General features: G+C 33.0%; 1 protein-coding gene across 1 annotated transcript in view; it reads left to right on the top strand.

Moving 5' to 3' along the window:
• Positions 1 to 23,333, top strand: part of LOC148618487 (uncharacterized) — a 49,653-nt gene that overhangs the window by 18,856 nt on the left and 7,464 nt on the right. Inside the window, exons 7-22 of the mRNA XM_088577489.1 lie at positions 50 to 222; positions 379 to 552; positions 795 to 938; positions 3,278 to 3,402; positions 3,986 to 4,138; positions 5,289 to 5,447; positions 6,082 to 6,219; positions 7,079 to 7,181; positions 9,625 to 9,854; positions 11,018 to 11,251; positions 11,722 to 12,175; positions 13,677 to 13,816; positions 14,076 to 14,306; positions 18,974 to 19,144; positions 20,997 to 21,157; positions 21,506 to 22,145. Of these exons, the coding sequence (XP_088433615.1) occupies positions 50 to 222; positions 379 to 552; positions 795 to 938; positions 3,278 to 3,402; positions 3,986 to 4,138; positions 5,289 to 5,447; positions 6,082 to 6,219; positions 7,079 to 7,181; positions 9,625 to 9,854; positions 11,018 to 11,251; positions 11,722 to 12,175; positions 13,677 to 13,816; positions 14,076 to 14,306; positions 18,974 to 19,144; positions 20,997 to 21,157; positions 21,506 to 22,145 (3,430 nt within the window). The remainder of the gene's footprint in view (positions 1 to 49; positions 223 to 378; positions 553 to 794; positions 939 to 3,277; positions 3,403 to 3,985; positions 4,139 to 5,288; positions 5,448 to 6,081; positions 6,220 to 7,078; positions 7,182 to 9,624; positions 9,855 to 11,017; positions 11,252 to 11,721; positions 12,176 to 13,676; positions 13,817 to 14,075; positions 14,307 to 18,973; positions 19,145 to 20,996; positions 21,158 to 21,505; positions 22,146 to 23,333) is intronic.

Below are 23,333 nucleotides of genomic sequence, written 5' to 3'. Positions count from 1 at the left end.
TCAGACGTATTTAATAAACTAAATTAATAGTCAATACGTTTATCAATAGATGTCGGTTTAACTGCATGAAGAAAACAGCCACAAGTTCTATCATGTCATTGGTAGCAGTTTGTCCGTCCGACGATGCTAAAGATGCAGAATTCTCTTGGAAATTCAGGAGTTTCAACTTCGATACTAGGATATCAGAAAATTATACAGGATGGCAGGATATGATGCTTACAGGTAATGTCGTTACGGACGTTAAGTAATTGTGTAACATTTACATATAATGTTAAATACGCAATCAAAATTTAATTGTTTTTAAGAGTTGAAACAGATTATATTGTAGTTAAACAATTATGTCATAAATAAAATTTATATAATTATTTAAAATTTTAGATCTGAACAGTCCTAAGTTTGTGATGAAGTCTGGACTCCCAGAAAACCAGGGATTTATAGTAGAAACATCGATACGGCTAAAGTCTGGACGATCTACACAAAGTATCTGGCTGATCACAACAGATTATTTACCCTATGGTGGAAAGTGTACTGTCAAACCTAGTTCTAGTTTTGGTAAGTTTTCCATTGTGAATAAAGTTTCACTGGAAAAGAAACTATGAAATGATAGTGTTATTAGTTTCCGAAAGTTCTACTACATGTAAACATTAGTATAAAATGAAACCTGTTCTTACAGAGCTCTTTGCTTTAAAGTTTTAATTGAACAAATTTAGACGTTTTAAACGCGGCATATTTAAAAAAAACGGAGTTATTCACAAACAGTAAGCATAAGGAAACAATTAGTCAGTCTTTTATAGCGGATCAATATGAAGTACATGCAACAGGATGGAAAGACGAAGGGTTCAGGACAAGAAAAGACTACAGAGTCGATTGGAAAGAACAACTGAATTATCGCATAAACCAAGTAAACAACGCAGGTTCATCAATTTTGTATTATGGATGTAGGTATACATAGGTGCAATGGTTTAATCCTGGTTTGCCCAATTTACCCTTAATTACCCTTAAAACCAATCAGTTATATAAACAATAAGGTAACAACAAAATTACCGAATACTAGTATTAGATCTATAATCAAGTCAAATCCAAACCAAATCTGGCAAAATAGATACTGCAGCACCGGTGTAGCTTGTACCACAGTTATCCTGACTTAAAACAGGAAATTCTATTGTGTCACATCAGCACAGGGAACAATTTACACAAAAAAAAAAAAAAAAAAAAAAAAAAAAAAAAAAAATCATCACTTATTATTTTAAAAGAAACTGAGTATTTTCAACCAAGGACTGATATCTAAAACTTTGAGACGCATTTCCTCATACCCCTGATTCAGGAGTCTGTTATGCAGATATTTGTGGCGTTGAATAAAATTAAATTAGTTAGTACTTGCTCTAACGTTGCGAATCAATTGTGAAATATAAACACCATATGCAGGAAATTAAGGTATATTGCTGCACAGGTTCAGAAACTTTAAAATATTAAGGTTAAAATTGTCTCTTTTACCATAAATCTTTGTGCTGAGATGACAACTGTTGTCAAATCCGAGATATATGTCCAAATGCTGAACAAGCTGATTCTGTAATCTCCTTTATCTCGAGTTCTGGTGGATATACTAAGGGTAACCATTTACAAAAAGATGGGTTATTAATGGATAATTCATCATCAATATATCTGTATGTAGAGTTAAAGGATTTAGCATCTTTTGTATTTTAATTATTTATGAGATTCTGAAGAAATCCAGTCTTGTATGAATATAACAACAAGACAACTAGGAGAGGAGCACAGTTATTGCCCTTTGGAATGCCAACTTTTTGTTGAAAAAAATAACTCCTCTAAATGTGACAAATATGACAATGAGGAAATCAAGCATTTTGAAAACCTATTTTTCTTAGAAGCACACTTTGACAATTAGCCATTGCCAACTTTCCCTTCATCTGTGGCAATATCCCTTCAACACATGTGTATGGAGTTTACATACCACTAATCATACGTTATGCCACATCTTACAGTTACTACCCCGACTTTGTCTATCGCTTCAGACTTCTTTCAAATATCCTTCTGGAACAGGGTTATGTTGCTACGCGAATTAAGTCATCACTACAGACGTTTTATGGTTATCATCATAAACTCGTGGATCGTTATGCTCTATCTGCCCCATGAAAACTGCTTTGGTCAACATGTCATAGTTTTGCTTACCTTTATCGTCTACCCCAGACGACTTTTTTATGAGAAACTCGGCAGATGTTTCTAGAAAAGCACAGGACGGTACACCTGGTCCATGCTTTCCGTTTTTAGTGGAGTCCGAGTGTCTTATTTACTTTTCTTTCTTTATAAGTTTTATTTTTGTTATGTTATGTTTTTTTGTTGTGTATGTCTGTTTTCCATGTCTGGTCTTTGACTCTGTATTACACTATTTTGATTTCCGAAAGAATCTTTTTCACTTAGTTACTGTTTTACCCTGCCATGGTAATTTAAAAAATAAACTTGAAATCAAGACAACACTATGTTTCGAATCAGCAGAAGATTTACGAATAAGTCTTTACAAACGAGATTTCAATTTCATCACTAGGCATCGTAGTGTAAAGAGTTGAGAGGACAAAAGTTTCTAGAGAATTTATTTCCGAAAAGTTGACGGATTTACGGTTTTGAAGTAAATCTTTAGAATATTGAAGTATCCATATATGATTAATGCCATTACGAGAGTAGATGAGATTGCAACTAGCTCGCTATCCACCCTTCAGTGCAAACAATATCTTTGTAAGGTGAATTTTATTGACATTTCCTCCATGGACCAGTTTGGTATCCAGCTATATACCTTTCTTTGTATGGATTCTTATGAAATTTGGGAACAAAAAAAAAAAGACTAAGGGTTCATTGGCCATGAAGTTGTATCTGTATCGTCTGTTCCAAATTTATCGGTGTCATACATGTATGTTTCCATGTATAATTATATGTGATATTTGCTTTCACTGCGTTCAACATAAGATACGCATGTAACAACAGTGAAAGTAATAAAATTACAAATATAATTCTTTTTTATTTTGGCACCATTTGGCATGATTAGAATGAACATGTAACAATTCAATAAAGTTCTATTAAATTACATACTGAGAATCAAATGTATTATTCACATAAAGTTAATCATAAATCTTGGTTATTTCAACACATGTACCATCGTTTCAAATGCAATTTATGTTACATTGTCAATGTTTGTATATTTCCTCCTTAACTGTTTAGAGTTTAATGAGGTAAATGTGCATCACTATGTATTTTTTTTCCATTTTAGACGAAGAATTGAGTAGTATAAAAATAAAGCCCGGGTTGATTGAAGATGACTATACTGTGACATTAGAAGTACAAATCTATGATATATTTAAGGACTATGCCAAATGTTACGTGACAATACCCAATGTAAGCTTGATAAAATTGACAAAAAAGAAAGAAAAAATAACAATACAACAACTTAGATGACGATCAATCTACAAATAACAATTCTTTATTTACAAATCAGTGTCATTGATGATATTTGATTTCATCATGATTTAACCAACGCACATTTTCAGGATCCCCATTTCGTAAGGAACCAAGATGAAAGAACTTGTGATATGGTACAGTAAGGGCTTTTTTTAAAAATTATAATTAATGATTAAACTAAAAGCTATTGATTAAACTAAAAAGCAATTTACATTGCATTTCGATATTCTATTAAATTTCTGTCCTTTTCAATTAAATATTGATATTTTGTTAACGTTGTGTTTCTGATTTAATATCTGAGTTATTTCTTTTTTGTTTTAGTTTTTGACGTTACACAGCAAGGTTCTTATCATTTATTCAGTTCATAATTTGTACAGTTGCTTTGCATACTGATCTTCCTACATAATTGGTTTATATGATGCTGCTCCGTGTACACTATACCGAATTTTGCAATATTTAAATAATTGGTACTTTTAAATTGGGTCATCTACGATTCTGAATTTCCATATTTTTCTTGTAGGTAAAGCCACCCGTTGACAACACAATGAACAATAATGATCTTGAAGAATTTATCAAGAAATCCAATGATGATATAGACTACCATTATAATACTGGCAATTATAAACTTGTAGCAATGAACACTGAAGTGGTCGGTGCTACAGTTACTGGCATAGTATGTATAGCTTGCTCGAAGTCTACATAATTGAAGTGCTCTGATACATAGCTGTTATCAAATGGTGTACGAAATGAAGGATTAGTTTTTAGGCTCTTTACAAAAAAAGCACAGAAGGGTGACAAGGGAAGATTCTAGCGGTAATCAAAAGAATGTAATGTAGATATGGAAAACAGACAACAAAGAACAGAAAATAACAAAAAATACAATAACTAAAAACTGGGAGCATGGACATGGTGCGCCGGTAGGGTAAAAGTCCACTGCTTTTCTAGAAAAACCCACTGAGATGCAGATGGATACACTGTAACGATCCACGAGTTTATGATGACGACCTTAAAATATCTGTAGTGATGACCCAGACGCCTAATTTTAAGACGTCTAGAGCGATATAAAATATCTGCGTAGATACGATAAGCTCTGTCATAACGTGTGAGATGTGAAGTCACAATTCCACACGAAGGTCCAGAAGGCTTCGATATTGCCACAGATGAATTCTAAGTTGACAATTCTGAATGAAAAGTCATTGCGTTTGTCGTATAGTTTGGACAATAGTTTGGACAATAGTTTTCCTTTACAATTGATTTATAAGTGTAGGAAAGTATTAATTAATGATAACAATTAGAATTAGTTCTATGCAGAGGTTTATTTCAAATAAAAAAAATGATGTGTACACTGATAATGATTTAAAAGTATAATTCCACATAATGATCATGCAAAATAACACACAAAGTTATTCATATATATTATAAACATATCATCGTCTCGAAACCCTTCGGAATGTTCTTAACAGTTATAATGTCAATGAAAGCCTGGTTTAGCAGATATTTTGAACTAAATGGTAGTAAAATATTACTATGAAAAGTGCAGAAAAATTGCTCTTAAAATTAGAACACCATTTTACACAGTAATGAGCCATGATTCAATTCTTTGAAGGAAATAAACACTGAAAAGATGATTCAAAAGGTATATTGAATACATCTAATCAATTAGGCTATAAATCAACAGCCACATGATTTTTTGAAGTAACCGTAATACAAAATGATTAAATATGGTGGCGCAACACATATGTAGACATCAAAAGTTGTTTGAGACAACATGTAGTGGTTCACATTACATGTTTAACAAGTTCTGCTTAACATTTACTCTGTAGGAGAATCCTGACATCGGTTTAGGTCTTGCACCTTCAAACTGGACAAAACTAGGGACAAAAACGTTTGATAATGGAACTGTCCAACAATTGTCTTTTAATGAGCTATGGAATGGTTTCTATAATTCCTCACAAGAGCAAGCCATTCAAACCATTCAGCAGGTAATGAAAAGTTTAAATAGATGAGACAAAAATGAAAAAAAGATAGATTGAGGGCATCAGTGGTTAAAACAAAAACAGTAGAGTTCTTATTTTTTTAAAGTTTGATAATTTTGTGATTTTCTGAGAACTAACAATGCATATACTGCTGTGAAGGAGATTGTGTTATAATAGTGCCCCGATAAATAATTTTACCTCAGAATGTTTCTACTTAAGAGAGCACTGTAATATACACATTAAACAAATGACATCCGTTTTCTTCGCCAGACTTTTCTCTGATTTAATCATTACGATTAAAGACATATGTGGGTTTTCGATTATAGTCCTTTGTTTTATTAATTTTGTTAATGTAAATATGATATGTATTTAGGTCTTGTATTGATCAGTTTTATATTTATTTTATACCCTTGTAGTCAGTAACGGAGCTGGAAACGACAAGTATGTCTTATGCAGGCATCACTTTCTCATTAAGTTAATCATTGCAAACATAATTCTTAAAAAATACCATTGAAAGGTTTGAAAACTAGTGTTCTGCCTTCATTGACAGATTTAGCATTTTTGCAGTCATCAGTTTTTCGCCGCGATACACAGACTTGCAGGCTTTAAGGTTTACTTTTTCTTACTTTCATTTTCTAAGACGATGGACAACTACACGTCAACCCTAGATAATGTTTCCTATGTTGTAAACGTTGAATCACTTACCAATATACGACTACTATGTAACAGTATCGGAACAGTTATTAACAATAAAGATTATGTTGTCAGATCTGCAGCAGTGAGTAAAATTTCCGTTAGAAATGTGTACCACATTCACTTTTATGATTCATGGCAGTTTATTTTCTTTATTTTACCAGGACAATAAATCAATTTTGTAGAAGCATGTATCTGGTTTTCCAATTTTCAAGACAATGAGAACGAAAAAAGTATATATTCCGTAAAAAGTTTGTGGTACCAAGCTGTTTCAACCCAATGGCTTCACAATTGTCAAAACAGTGTTTGACATTAAACCGTTAAAACATTTTGTGGAAAAAAAAATTAAGACGTAAATATGCAATCACAATTAATTTTGTTTAAAAAGACGAAGATTGCATGTGTATCACAGTTAACAGAGAGTTATTTCTTAATTTCTACGCTGTCTTATTTCATTCTTTTTTTTTCAAACACGCATTTAAGAAAAAAAAAGATTTTAATGAAGATAAAATATTATTTTGACAAAGTGTCTTATTAAATCTACATTTATCCTCTATCCATCTGCAGTATTTGAAAGTGAATAGTTATTAGTGTATATTAAAACGTATTGAAAAAAAAAAAAACAAAACAAAAAAAAACTGGGATTTGTAGAACGTCTGCCAAATGCTTATCATTATAAAATATTTTTCTCAAGGTCAGCGCATTAATATATCTATTTCTGACTTTTTGCATAACAATGTGTCATTTTGTTTATCATCATCCTACTTAACAAGATTTGCAAATTTTTATATATTCATTCAAATACTTCTTAAAGGAGCATTTTCGTAAAGTAAAAATGTGCAATTGTCTATATATACCTCAGTATTCATACTAAACAAACCTTGCTTGATAATTTTTATGTGTTGTTGAAGATCAAGTTAACAAGTTTTTGTTTTTTGTTGCAGTTAATGGCATTAGAAGGTAACAAGAAAATGGTTAATAAATTCATTAAGTTGACAGAAAATGATACATACCCGAAATATGAAGACTATATACACACTTCTGAAGGTACGATATTAACAGATGTAATTTTCATTTCTCTGGTACATTCAGATTTGAGTCATATACATTTTTATATGTAGGTACTACAATGCAGTGAGGTGACCCATGAAATTCGCATAATCTATTCAGAGTCGATGCAGTACCCTATTTCTTTATAAAAGTAAAATTTTACCGCTGAACTACATTTTATATAATACCAAAATATTTGTCTTGATGATGTGTACTATTTGGGTATGAAGCAGAATTAATTTTATTTTTATTTAATGAACAAACGGCAAACTTTGAAATATTTTAAGTTTGCAGAAAATGCATTATTAGATGTAGCACACAATTTCTCATCAAAATTTATTTAGTTTATTATTTGTAGGAATGCCGAACGAATTCCGCCAAAATTCACTGACCAATATAACATTTATGTGGTTTGTCCGTAACTATTTTCTGTCGGTATCTAAAGTTATACAGCAAAATGGGCGACCCTGGTAAATTTGTCTGTCTTGTAAGCATATAAGAAAAACATCAATTTGTGGTTAATGGTTTTGACAAAATAGCGAAAGTTACGTCGAATACGAGAAAATATCACATCGGGATACTTTGTATAAATTTACATGAGTTTCACAAAATATTCAAACTGTACATTTTGTAACCTCACTGTGTGTTACCCTATCGGTGCACGTGGTCCATGCTTCTAGTTTTTAGTGGGAGTAGCTCATTTGCTTTTGTTACTTCATTTGTATTTTCAATGATGGTTGTTTTTCTTTGTTGTGTGTGTCTGTTTTCCATTTCTGGTCTTTGTCACTGAATTACATTCATTGGATTACCGCTTAAGTTCTGGTTCCCATGATTAATCATTCACAAAAAGAAAACCAAATCAAGCACCAACAGGTTGTACCATATGTAAAACATCCTCGGGGTCCACTAACAGTAGCATCGAACCAGTAGTTATTAAATACCCTCGGGGTCCACCAGTAGTGACATCGATCGAGTAGCAATAAAATAACCTCAAGGTCCATAAGGAGTGACATTGACCCAGTAGTTATTAAATACCCTCAACGTCAACCAGCAATGACATAGACACAGTAGTAATTAAATACCTTCGTGGTCCACCAGTAATGATATCGATCAAGTAGTTATTAAAAACCCTCAAGGTCCACCAGTAGTGACATCGACCCAGTAGTTATTAAATACCCTCGGGGTCCACCAGTAGTGACATCGACCCAGTAGTTAAATACCTTCGTGGTCTACCAGTAGTGATATCTATCGAGTAGTTATTAAATACCCTCAAGGTTCACCAGCAGTGACATTGACAAAGAAGTGACATCGACCGAGTAGCTATTAAATAACCTCGGGGTCCACCAGTAGTGACATCGACCCAGTAGTTATTAAATAACATCGGGGTCCACCAGTAGCGACATTGACCCAGTAGTTATTAAATACCCTCAAACTCCTCCAGCAGTGACATCGACCCAGTAGTTATTAAATACCCTCGGAGACCACCAGCAGTGACATCCACCTACGTAACAATCATGTTAGTAAATGCTGTACAAGCGTTTTAAGGAGTAGCTTCTTATAAAGTGTACATCACCTGAGCTTCAAGAAAATACGAACGCTCGCAAAGAAGTTAATAACTGTAATATTTTAAGTCTCAAAAACTGTCCAAAACTTGTCGTACTAAAAATAATAATATAATGACTGTCTTCATAGTTCATTTGTATTTCTTTTGATATCTTAATATCATAACTCAGCATTCCAATAAAACATAATTTATATCGTGCATTTGGTTTAAAAAGTTGTATCGTTTAGAAGACAATGCTGCCTTTAGCAAATCGTACGCTTGGTCTTAACTGGAAATTTAAAAAAAAACGAATGAAATGTGTAATTGGAATGTTTCTGTATCCCTAGTGCGGTCAGAAGTCATTGGCGAATGATTTTACTTTAAACTGCAAACACAGTCAATTACATCTACCGCCCATAAAGTTATCACCTGCAAAAACTTGTTAGTTTACGTACTTTCAGTTTTAACTACAAAACTTGACATTGAAACGAAATCTGTAATTATTCTTCCAAACCCTATACATGAACATACGGGAAACTTAACCCCGAGGAACTCTGTGTGGACAGTGATTTATGTTACAAAGGCGAAATTTATAAGTTTATGATGCTTGCTTCATTAGTGTATATTAACTCTCACTTTCTTTGTTGTGTACGTCTGTTTTTCATGTCTGGTCTTTGTCCCTGGATTACATTCTTTTGATTACCGCTGTAACATTAGTTGCCTTGATTATTCTTTCTCCCCTAACTTAATATCATATTTTATTAGCCATTAATCATTTAAAAAATTAACTTTTTTTAACTTGATGTTGACACAAATAGTATATGAAATATGAGTTACCCTGTTGCTTTTATCTCCAAAATTTACCGTATGGTACTAGCATCCGAAAATTGTTTACAGACATTCTACGCGTAGTAAGTAATGCTCTAGATGGTGTGACGCCGGAACTATCTGCAGACCTTCCGAAAGACATTAACCTTTATAGTATGCGGGATCAACTTTCCATACTTGAGAACTTTGAATCAGCAGCTGGGAATGATGAGAATAACTTGACAGATGCAGAAAGGGCGTACATCGCAACACAGTTGGCAATGAAATCGGTCTTAGAACAGAATGGTTTTCAGGAGGAGGTACATGTAACTCAATTATTGAAATAGACATTGATTGAAGGTAGTAAAATCATTGGTATTATCTAAATATCGGACAAACGCATATCAAACCATTAAACAGGGTAACATTATAATCTAAGGACAAACCATTACCAAAAGGTGAAAACCAGAATCAGAAATACACAGTTAACATAACAAAATGAAAAAAAAAGGAAATAAACACGTTAAATGGAAGACAAAATTACTTCGCATAAAAAAGTAATCAAGGGAACCATGATGCTAGTGAAAATCAAAATTATGTATCCAGGGACCAGAAATAAAAACATACACACGTATCAAAGAACATAAAATAACAAAAATAATACAGAACAATGTAACGAAAGTAAATCAGCAACCACTAAAATCTGGGAGCATGAATCAGGTGCACCAGTAGGGTAAGCGTTCTCTGTTTTTTTCTAGAAACATCCGCCGAGTTGCTCATAGTGAAGTATAGGGTAAACGAAAGAGAAAAGGAAAACACTATGAACAAATCAGTTTTCATGGTGCAGATTGATACACCGTAACGGTCAACGAGTTCACGATGACTACAATAAAAAATGAAATAGTGATGACTTCAATCTTGTAGCAACCCTGTACCAGAAGCCTAACTGTAAGACGTCTCGCGATTTACAAGAAGTCTGCGTAGTTACGATAAACTCAGACATGACGCATGAGGTGTGTTATGAAAACTCTATAGGTACTGAAGGGATGTTGCCACAGATGAAAAGAAAGTTGACAATAGTGAATGAAAAGAAATTTGTCGTTTGTTATATAGTATGGTCAATAGTTTTCCTTTACCATCGATATCTAAGTGTAGGTCAAGTTATAAGGCTGAGTTCACCGTGTCTGTAGTATAAAAAATATAGCACTTACAGTATGAACTCACTCGCCCCCACCCACTCCCAAAACAAACAAAACAAAACAAAACTAGAAGCATTCGGTTCCGGAAAGTACTAAATCACATGTAGTTACCAATTACTCAGATTCGGTTGTCGTTGTATACTATGAAGTGAGTGTAGTCGTTAAACATTTTTGTAGAATATACTTGCAAATAATTGAAGACATATTGAAAATATTAAGTAATTATAAAACCTATTTGATAAATTAATTTAAAATGATTTCTATGTTGCATTAAATTTTCACAGGCTCAGAAAGCAACCTCATCAATATTGGATACAATTTCATCCCTTGGCCCTGTCCTGGAAGTTCTTAATTATAGAAAACAGTTACCAGTATATGTCCGAAAAAAGGGTATCAGTACTAGTATGGATATAAAGTTCGTATCTGAAATATTAAAAAATGGAATTGCTCAAGATTCAATCCATTTAGAATTCGACTCAAAAGACATAACTCATTCCGCCTCAGAAGAAAAAGTTCAGGTTGATTATATTTACTTTTATTTTAGATACTTTATCAAAGTTAATCTATATGGAAACAAGATGAAACAATAAAGTGTGGTTTTCTGTCGTAAACTTAAAGTGGTTTCTTTACATTGCTATTGTCCTGTTTGGAGGTAACGTAATATGCTAAGGAGTAATCAAGGGAATGCCGACCGTTTGTTGAAAAACACGTCCACCACACTGGACAAATATGTTGTCGATTAAAAATTCCAGCATTTTGTAAACATCGTCTAAGTATGACTTTATTTATTTTATTGTTTATAATGAAAGTAAAGTATATCAGTTCAAACACAAATGCATTTCGAATTAATTTTTCCTTTGTTTTTTTTACCGTATAGATACGTCATCGTACACTTAAATTCAATAGCTAGAATTGATTTTTTTATACAAAATATAGGTGATAGATGCTAAACAATATGAATCGTTTGTTCTGTTTTCTTACTTCATAGTTGACAGTTTTTGACAAAAATCCTTTCTCTTGGGATTCGAAAGAGTCGAAATATATCTCTTCAAAGATACTAACAGCTTCTATTGGAAACGATGGCACCTCAGCAATGCCATCAAAACTAACATTCCAGAATGAAATCACCTCCTCTGCTGGTAAATCGTTCCGGCTGGCAATACCGACCGACCTTGAAGATGAAATCACTAGCCAAGTGTTCTACAAAATTTACTGGAGAAATCATGCAGACTCCTTGATCGTATTCATCGATAACGCTATTAGTTCTCTTACTTATCTTGTTAGTTTAAGACAAAACAAGGAACCTACGGACGTCGATTTTGATTGGAGTAGAAAAGTAGTGGATAGAGACTGGAAAGCAGCAGATACATTCTCAATTATAGTTGATGGAGGACTTTATAATAAACCATCATTGGTTTATATAAAAATGCTTATTTCAAGAGGTGAGGTTCAAAAGTTGATAAAGCTAAATATATAGAGTATATGCAAGTTCTACGTATCAAATTTGATGGACTCTAAATTGAGTTGGCAACTCGTCAATATCAGTAGTGGAATATTTCTGCGTCTATGTCTGTTTTCCATGTCTGGTTTTTTGTCCCTGGATTACATTCTTTTGTTTATTGCCAAAACCTTGGTTCCCTTGATTACTCTTTCCAACATAGATTTACAGTGATGTATATCACTGGATAAATCTTTTTTTTTTTTTTTAAAAAAAAACGGACAGTTTATGTCGTGCCATATGCTGTAATCTCGTAGCTTTTGGAGCAAATACAAGAGTGATTTGTTGTTCAGTTGATGGCAAACTTTCAAACCTCAGAGGGAAGCATTTTCATGAATGGTCAAAGAGTAATCAAGAGAATCAAGGTTATAGCGCCAATCAAAAGAATGCAATTCTGTTAGAAGATTACATAGAAACATTTCAATATGTTCTGTCAGGGTAAGATTGAACTATTAAGATAAAGTAAATTAGATTCCCATTCTTAGATTTTGAACTGTTCCGACCTCGATCTTCAATAAGAATATTGATTTTACCATTTACTACGGAACGTAACTGCTGGCAAGTAACGAGTTCAGACGATTTGTGTGTAAGTTAAATAGAATGTTTATTTCAATTTTTTAAAATTTTTATTATTTTATATCATGACTATAAAGGGTCTAGTGCTGAAGCTTCCTCGTGTTGTAAATCGTTCTTGCTAAAATTAAATATTTTAACTGAACTAAAAAAAAACACACATTGTCCGTTCCAGAAGACCCTAAAACTCACCAAGGGTTACCTATTATATACTATGTGTTGTGACAATTTTCTCATTGTTTTATTTCAAATTTCGCAAAACAAGAAATTCAATAATATTTCAATTATTATTGAACAGTAATCAAAGGAACTAAGATTCTATCGAAAATCAAAATAATATAATCCAGGAACAAGGACCAGACATGGAAAACATACACACACACAACAAAGGACATGAAATAAACAAAATATATATATAAAGTGACAAAAAAATGGGCTACCCAGACTAAGTTATACACCTGAATGTCCACACCTGTTTGGCGGGTCGCCGAGAACCCTGTAAAGATTAAACAAGCCACCCACGCTTTTTCAGGCACGTAAATACATTTTCAATGTACCATAATATGATATTGAGAACCATTGACGTAGCATTTCCATATATGGTGATTAAACGTTACTTCCGGTTTTATTTTATGCATATTAATTAGGTCGTCATGAAAACACAAATAAATCATTGTAACATTATTTAGTGCTAAGCTGATGAGAAAACTAATATACTATAATTTTATAAATATAAACTTCGTCTAAAATGATAATATGTCACGTCTCCTTTAAATTCGACCAAGTGATGATGATATTATTTTTTGGATTTTTTTGTACAGACCATTTTCTTCTAGTAGGTTTCTTTTGATAAACAGTATGTATTGTTGCAGTTGCATCCGACAAATCTAGACGGCGTCGATCAGCGCTTGGAAACAATATGACACTGGTAGATACTATAATATTCACTAGTACTACTGGATGTCGTGTATGGAACAATGTTACACAGACATGGAATACAAACTCCTGTCGGGTACTGTCTATTGTATCATTTAGTTGTCACTAGTGCATAAGATTTAATGTTTTGTAAGGATATTTTATAACAAATTCATTTAAAAGAAAAAAACATCATCAACGAATAAAAACCAAAGAAAACAAACATACAAAACCATCCTATGAATGTATAATATATAATACCTTATCATGATATAATGAATAAATCTCTGTCATATTGAATACATTTGTGCTAGCATTTTGAAAATATTTAAAAAGAAATATGGATTATATTTCAGCTATCACCTAATTCTACAATCTATGAAACGATATGCCTGTGTACGAATCCACCCGGAAATAGTTTTGCCACCACATTTTATGTCCCGCCCAATATGATAGACTTTAGTTCTGTGTTTACTAAGTTTAACATCAGTAACTCTGCAGTACTGTTTACTATTGTTGGTGTTATTGTCTTGTTTATAATGCTGAGTATATGTGCAGTGAGGGGAGACAAAAGAGATCCAGACAAGGTTAGTTCACATTAATGCTGTGTAGAACAAATCAAGACATAACATGATAAAATATTTTGAGAAATGATAGGTAAATAACAACATTACCAAACCAAACTAATCTAGGCAGTAGTCAAAACGGTCAGTCAAAAGAAAATTTCTAATAATAAATCTCAGGATAAAAACCAGAAAGTTTGAAACTACCGTAATAGTCCTGACTTGGTATTTCAAAAAGAATGTTGATTTATTGCTAAAGTTTCAATGCAACCATGCTCGTTAATTGTAGAATTGATCATTCATTATATGAGGACATTTAATACTAAATATCCTATTTCAGCTAAATACAAAATTAAAAAAGAAATATCTCAATTTTCTTGGGTTAAATATTCTGATTTAAAAACCTTAAGGTAATTACAGAATGTTTTTTCGAATAAAGATGCTAAATTGTACCCCCCCCCCCCTTGATTTTCTTCATCTTCTACTCATACTTTCCGCTATCTCTGATTGGGACAGTTTATTGTATATAATGTGATAAAAGAAATTCCATACAAAGACGATTAGAGTGCTACAGCAAGTGTATGTATGTATGAGCTTTCCATACTAAATCACTGCTAGAATTTAGGGTCCGCAGTCAGTGTATGTATGTATGAGTTTTTCCGTTCTACATAACTACTAGGATTTGAATGCCGCAGTAAATGAATGTATGTATGAGTTTTTACTTAATTAATGCTAGGATTTTTATGCCGCTGCAAGTGTATGTATGTATTAGATTTCTCCTTACTAAACTATTGCTAGGATTTTAGTGACGAATCAAGTGAATGTATAAGTTTTTTTATACTTATTTACTGCTAAGATTAGGGTGCCGCAGCAAGTGAATATAGGTTTGAGTATTTCCATTCTAAATTACTTCAGGGATTTATTTCTATGTATGAGTTTTTTTTTTTCTAAATAATCGGACTCCACTAAAAGTAAAGTTTGGTCAATCTTTTCCTTTACCATCGATCCCTAAGTGTATGACAAGATATGAGACTGACTTCACAGTGTCTATAGTATCCTTTATCTCAATTTCTTTGGGGTAGATGCGATGTATATATTAACACAGAAAACTTGATTATTTCTTAGTAAGTGACTTATTTCTAGTGATGAAAAACTCAAAATTACTGCCTAGCTACAAAACCGATCATTCAGTCATAATAATGAGATTGATTATGGCGTATATGTCAAAAATACAAAAAATCCAGACTTGGGACAGGCGCAAAAAAAGTCGACGGGGTGAAAGTACTTTGGCGGGATCATATTGTCTTTATCATTGTTGTTATGAAGAAGAAGAGTTATTGGCAGTTTAATTCTCAGTTTTGAGAGATACTGAATACACCAAAAAAAGTGAAGACATGTATAAAATATAATATATCTGAGTTTGTCTTTCAAGTAATATTGAAAACCCTTTTCATGTAAAATGTGATGATTAAAATTTTATCTTGAACTCCTGAGGATCAGTTTAATGTCCATTACACATAGTAGGCAATTTCTCCTATTCTTGTAGATGATTTAAAGAAAAAATATATGAATACTTCCCCTAATGAGTCATTTACAAACAGCTTTGAACTAGAAAAAAGACGGAGTCGCAGACTAGAAGGGCATAAGAATAGTACCCAATATTTTTGTAAGCTAGATAAAGAAAACAATGTATGACGAAGACGATGCATGGAGTAAACAGCGACCAAGGTGTGCATATCAGACAGTCCAAAATTTCACTAATGTCTGTAGAGAAGTAGAAAGTTCCGATAAATCTGTTTTTTTTTATACGATAGTTACAGGAACAATGTTGGATCTGTGTGAACGTATTGACCTTTGCGAAAAGTCATTTATTACTGAAAGAAAGGTTTAGAATGGTTGAAGTCCTGGGTCATTTGGATTATCTGTTGATTTGCATTTTTTTCTGAAGAGGTATTGGTCCTTTCGTTTATCATCCTTAATTTTGTGGATATGAGTGATTGAAAATTTCGGATTTTCCATGTCAAAGTGTGTTTGTCAAAGGAGGGTAAGTACCGAAGGTATATTGGAGACCAAATAACCTGTTTAATAGTTGATATTGCTAGTTAAGTGAAATCTGTTCTGCAATTTCTTATCAGTGACACGGTTAATAAAGCGGATTTATGGGAAGAATACAAAGTTGCTTATGACTACCTACCGTGAAAGTAATGATAGGTTAGGATTGCTTTTATAAGTTCAGACTTTAGACAAACAAATTTCAAACTTCTTGGTTTAGATTTGTTACTTAACACTGCACTACCAAACTTAGCTCAGCCCAAGTTAAATATACTGTACGTCATGTTCCATAATTCTATATGGCATGGACGTACAGAATAACCTGGAGCACCCTTATTGGAGAGTGGGCTAAACATTGTTCATTTACCTTCTTTTAATCATCATCTAAAGTTATATTGGGTTAAACACTACTTGTTGAATCCCAATTGTCAATATATTACTACTATACTCGGCGTCACATAAATAACATACTGTTAAAATTTGAATAAACATATTTTCTACGACTTTATTGACACCTACCGTCGTTTAAATTGTCTTAAATGACTTGCTCATTCTTCTAGCCAAACCGCTTCTCCCTAAACAAGTCGCTTATTAGCTTAAATCATGCGTAACAAATCCTTACGGGAAAATCCCATACTAATATCCGCCATGTTGGTTTCTACGGGACGATTTGTTTACAGACGAAGTTCGTAAGTTCCCGTCGAACTCCGGTGACAATCGTCTGCTTGATCAACTTCTCGGTAATGTACGTTGTTCGCGTAAAATAAATCCGAGATATCCGAAATAACGCCGAAATGCATTCTGGGTTCTTCGGTTTTTGGACAAACCATTTTAACGTAAACAACATCTCCTAGCAACCCGATCACTGTAAACATGGCCGACTTTTACAATGTAAATATTGGCACCGAGAATTAAAATCTGACCGGAATTCAACGATTCAATGTTTAGGGAGAAGCCGTTTGGCTAAACGAATGAGCAAGTCATTTAAGACAATTTAAACGACGGTAGGTGTCAATGAAGTCGTAGAAAATATTTTTATTCAAATTTTAACAGTATGTTATTGATGTGACGCCGAGTATAGATCTATGGACATATGGTAGTGACAATATTTTCGAAAGGATAAACTAACTTCAGTGTGTAATCATATAAAGAATCTTTTCTGGAAAGAAACATTCTACAGTTTGTCTTTCCCAAAACCTAAAATAAAATCTTCCATCAAAGAAGTTTTGTCATTTAACATATTAAACTTTATACCGGTGACCAGTGAATATTTATTTATGTTAAATGGAAAGCTACTGGCATACAGTTTTTGTTACTGTTATAGGAAGACATTTCTCTCATTTTATAAAGTAAAACAAAAACAAAAAACAAAACAAAACGAAACAAACACAAATATTTTTATTGTTTTATAGACTTTTGTTAAACATTCTATAATTTATCATGGACTAGGTTAAAGGGCATTGTCAAGATATAAGTTTAGATAATTATGTCACCTTGGATCCACTTGGATAAAATGTTACCAAAATGAATAGCTATTTTTTATACAAAAAAATCTTGTAGATCAGGTAATTTTTAAACCTAAAAAAATACTAAAATGGGAAGAGTTCCTTGAAACAGATTTTCATGATTTGTCAAAATATCATGAAAATATTGTACAGATACTTAAGTTGTTTAATTAGATATTGAATACCAATCATTTATATAACAATTAACCTAAAAGTCATACATTTATATTGTTTATGTAGCATGGAAGAAGAAACTTTAGAACATACCTTCTACGACTGCCAAATCAAGTACAACTTTGGTTGTCTTTTCAATAAAACTCAAAACTTAAGAAATCATGATGCTGATTTTGCCCTAAGGAAATAAAAAAAAATTCTATAGGTATTTCCTGAAAATGAAAGTTCTTATATAGATGCAAATTGAAAGGCATTTGTTCAGCATATGTTTTTGGTTTGAAATTGAGGATTCAACAATATCAGTCCAATGAGTAATTGATAGCAAATAAACAGAATACAGCTAGAACATATAAACATTTTGGACCCAATTTCGTTATTTTTCATTCAATGCATAAAATAAATGAATATTTAAAGTACAGGAAATCAAGAAATATGTGTATGTACATTAAAATGGCTAGAAAAAGACGTTAAAGGTGTGTGTGTGTGTGTGTGTGTGTGTGTGTGTGTTTAAAGTGTAATATCTGTGTTTTTTTGTTTATTCTTTATCTTTCCAATTGTTTTTATTACTGTTATTTTTCATCAAATGAAAAGTCACATGAAATGCATTTATATAGTCCAGGATTATAAGTATTTGTGACATGTCACCTCCCAACACCTCAGTCAGGTGGTGGTTGTTGGAGAATTGTAAAATCCTTATTACTGAAAACAAACAAATACAAAATATTTTGAGAATGTAAATTTACCACGTCTTATAATCTGCTAAACCACAAGCAATTAAAAATAAGGGAAATACCTTAAGGTTTTTATAGGAATGACCGAATCAGCTGTTGATTCTGTAAACAAGTAATTTAACTACAGCCCTATTCTTATTGATAACGGTATTTTTTCGTTATATCAGATTGACATTTTCTGGGTAGAGTAATAAGATGCATACATTTCTAAGTGTTCCTCTGTTTTCAGTGGGCTGTGTCCTATTTGATGGATAATTCAACTGAAGATGAATACCTCTATATGATGACTGTTTTCACTGGACTAAGGAAGAATGCAGGCACCAAATCTAACGTCAGATTTGTAATAGTAGGGGATCAAGTCACCACTGATGTCCGATATCTTGATGATGGAAATAACAAGGTATAGAATGGTACATTAGTTTTACCTATATTGTACATACTAATGCTCTATCATTGGTTCTAACAATATAACTGTGGACAAAATGTGTAAACCTTATGTAACTTTTTATTATACTTCAGTGTTTATTTTTTTATAGTTAATCAGTTGTGACATTACCTTGCGAAAATCAAAAGAATGTAATCCAGGGACAAAGACCAGGTATGGAAAACAGACATACCAAAGGATGAACATAATAAACCCAAAATAATACATACAAAGTAACAAAGGTAAATGAGAAACTCGAACTCCACTAAAAAACTGGGAGCAAGGACCAACGGAAGGGGAAACATCCTTTGTTCTTCTAGAAACACCCGCCTAGTTGCTCATAAAAAGTCAAGTCCTGGGGTAAAAGAAAGAAGAAAGGAAAACTATGAAACATTGAACAAATAAGTTTTCATGGTGCATATATTTACGCCGTAATGATCCACGAGTTCATGATGACGACCTTAAAACTTCTGTAGTGATGGCTTGTAGCAACACAACCTTGTTCCAGAAGCGAAATCGTGAGTAGTCTAGCGCGATATGAAAGTTACAGCAAGCTCTGGCATAACATTTGAGTTGTGATATGAAAACTCCATACGTAGGTGCTGAAGGGATTTTGCCACAGATGAAACGAAAGTTGACAATTTGTAGATCAAGATCTGTAGCGTTGTTTGTAGGAATTCTTGTGGAGTTTAGCAATCAAATACATAGACGGTAGATCACAATCATAATCTGCGGTAGATAGACCAAAAGATGTATGGTTTTCGACTATCTCTTATTTAGAGAGTATGGTAGCAGTATAGGTCTTATTACTGATTTATACGTCTACCTCTGATAATAAACATTGGATGTAATACGTTTTGTAGATAGAAAACAATGATGTTTTGGATTTTGTCTGTTGATACGACCATATATTTTTCATGTATAGTAGACAATATTTTGCTATATAGGGGTCTTTGAAAACTGATGTTGCATTGACACTCATTGACCTATTTAAAACGTTTCGAAATTAAAGACCTCACATCCTTAACCAGCTCCGACAGAGAATTAACGTCTTCCTGTTCTCGTTTTATCAATTTTGTTGCGTAGTCTTCCACTGCATCCATTAGAACTTTAAGGTTCTAATTCCAATTTATGGAGCGTAGTTCACGGTACTTGGGACTAGAAAGGACCTTACGGAGAGATTCGTTTTCGATGATGTTTAAATCTCATGTAAGGTCGTGATCGGAAGGACCATATTTTGAATGGAGAATTTTTGAAAGAACAGTCAGGTGGTTTAGCCTTGAAGTCCTCAATCTCAAGGTCTTAAATAGCCTTTTATAAAAAAGTAATTGTTTGCCTTCGATATCATCCATTACTTTCGGCGTTACATTAGGCAATGGAAGGTATCAATTGTTAACATTTACCAAACGTACAATGCATTATATGTATTTTCTTGTTATACTCTCTCATTTCACAAACAAGGCCTCGGAGTGTACTACAAATATAGGAACTACGGCGTCTGTCTATTTTTTTTTCATCCACACATGCATAAAATAAGCGAAACTCTACCTGAACTGCTTGACAAATTTAAGTGATATCTTACTGGAATATTTGTATGAAGATATTTTGCAATTACTATTGAATTTCGTAGAGAAAATATAATCCAAGCCTTGGGTTTTGTCATTGTTTTAGCACGTCTTTTAAACGGTTTGGGTCGGGCGTTGGATGTAAATTTACATTTAAGGACATGATACATGGTTAAAGACAATACAGAGCAATGAGTATTTTTTATTTACAGTATTTCTAGTTACGTTTAGTGCATCAAACATTTCCAAACTATTTCTATTAGGGATTTGGATTGGGAAGTACACGACGATTTGTTATGAGTGCTCCTAAGAAGGTAGAGAATCCCACCTATATGTCGGTGTGGCATGACAACAGTGGTGAGGGAAGTTTAGCATCATGGTATCTTAACAAAATAGTCCTGGAAGACATTCAGACTGGTGAACAGTAAGCATGTCTTTATTTACCACGACATTGCTTTATTCCCTTTATACTGTAATTCAAATTTTGGAGTTCTGTGACTATTTTTTAATTACGATTTTTCCTTATTTCCACTGTCTTATAATTTCTTTAATTTCATATAACAATACTAATTCATATAAGTGAATACCTTTTTTCAAAATTTTACTTCCATTTTCCATTCGTTTTAGTTCCTTTGTGTAAATTATTGATCAGATAGAGAATATGGTTCTGAGCTTTATTTACAACTTAAGTGATTACCACATAAAAAAAGTAAGACAAATGCTACAACCATAATGTTTGATGCTTGAAACTAATTTCTTGTTTTTTTTCCAGACATATCTTTATATTTGAGGAATGGTTGTCTATAGATGACTGTGATGGAAAGATACGTACTATCGCACTCGTCAATGGCGAAAAAGAAACTAATCAATTCTCTTTCTTATTCAACGAACAGACCCGAGAAGGAACGACTGATAATCATCTGTGGTTATCTGTGTGTTTACGTCCAGAACCCAGTCACTTTACTCGAGTTAAAAGGCTATCTTGTTGTTTATCTTTGTTGTTTTTGACAATGATTACTAATGCCATGTTCTATGGACAGGAGACAGAGTCATATCATACATCATTTGGACCCATCAAATTTAGTTTTGTTGGCGTTTATGTTTCCCTAATTAGCATAGTAATTACTATTCCACCATTATTTTTCATTACGTTTTTATTCAAACATTCTCGCCCGCTGCAAGATAACAGGGAGAAATCAGACATTGAAAACTTTATTCTTCAATCTAAAGGGGATTCTTTACCAGCAGGATTCCAAATACTAGCGTGGGTATTAGTGTTTTCATCAGTGGTGGTGTCCGGATTCTTTGTCATTCTGTACAGTATGGAATGGGGACAATCCAAGTCGGAGGAATGGCTACTGAGTTTTTTCCTTTCGTTTTTGGAGTCAATGCTGATTGTTGACCCTTTGAAGGTAGGTCTGTAAGTAAAATATTTAAGGAAAAATCTAATCAAATAACGGCATGAACAATAAGCCAAAATTCCACAGGTTTCAGCATGAACTAGCAATATCGGAAAGGTTTTAAAAATGTTCTTTTTCTGGAACTAGTTTCATTAAAACACAAGATATTTGAGATAGTATAAAATCAAAAATAAAATGATAGGTAATAATAAAATAATAAAAATAACGAACCGATAGGCAGTAGTCAAATAAGGGTAACAAAAAAAAATTACCAGAAACTAATCCGATTTATAATCAAGTCCAAAATAAATCTAGCAAAATTAATATTACACCACCGGAGCAGCTGAAACCGCAATGGTCCTGACATGGTACAGTTACGTAAAACGAAATGGTGGGTTAAATCTAGGTTTTACAGTGTGCTAAACCTCCCCAATTGCGGCGTGACTGAACCAGTGGTGATTAAAAAGCATTTGCATGCTATTGTCATAATCAGTAAATCTGCGGTCATAGCAGCACAAAGAACAATTTACAAAAAAAAAATAAAAACAATCATACTCATTGTTTTAGAAGAAACCGAGTTTTTTTCAAACAAGGAAAGAAGGTCCGGTCAACAAATGGAAATACCTGGGTAAAAATCGGAAAATTGGACACCATCGCAATGGTCCTTACTTGGTACAGGCATTTTAAAATGAAAGGTGGGTTGAACAGGTTCTAAAGAACGCCTTAACCTCAACTTCCATTATGGTTTATTATTTTCGGTATATTTCAACACAAATGGCACCATAAAATTGCAACCATCCGAAATGTTTGATATCATTAGTCAGTACAAAAGATATGAACAATAAATAATGGAAAAAAAAAACAGACTGAATACAAAAAAAAACCTAAGTAAATCCAATCCACGAATTAAAAATAGTCTTGAAATTTGTCGGGAAGGTACGTCACGTTCAAGAAAAAAATAAGAATAAGATACAAGTAAAAACTAAAGAAAATTAATTTGTAGACATTATGAAAATCAAACATTTATAATCTGTTCGTCAGAAACAGAATATTTATCAATAAGATATGAATATCGGAAATATTTTTAAGCAGCCTATGACACGTATTTTCTCATAGCCTTGGTCTGAAAGCCCGTCTCTAGAGCAAGGTGGCGTCTTAAAAAGCCAGTGTAGCCACAATTGGCTCTGACATGCCTTAAAA

The sequence above is a fragment of the Perna viridis genome, chromosome 4 (genome assembly GCF_037379345.1).
Source record: "Perna viridis isolate PV_CMFRI_1.1 ecotype Kerala chromosome 4, ASM3737934v1, whole genome shotgun sequence".
Classification (NCBI taxonomy): Eukaryota; Metazoa; Mollusca; class Bivalvia; order Mytilida; family Mytilidae; genus Perna; species Perna viridis.
Note: the sequence above shows the minus strand (reverse complement) of the source record. Positions and strands in the feature narration are given on the sequence as shown.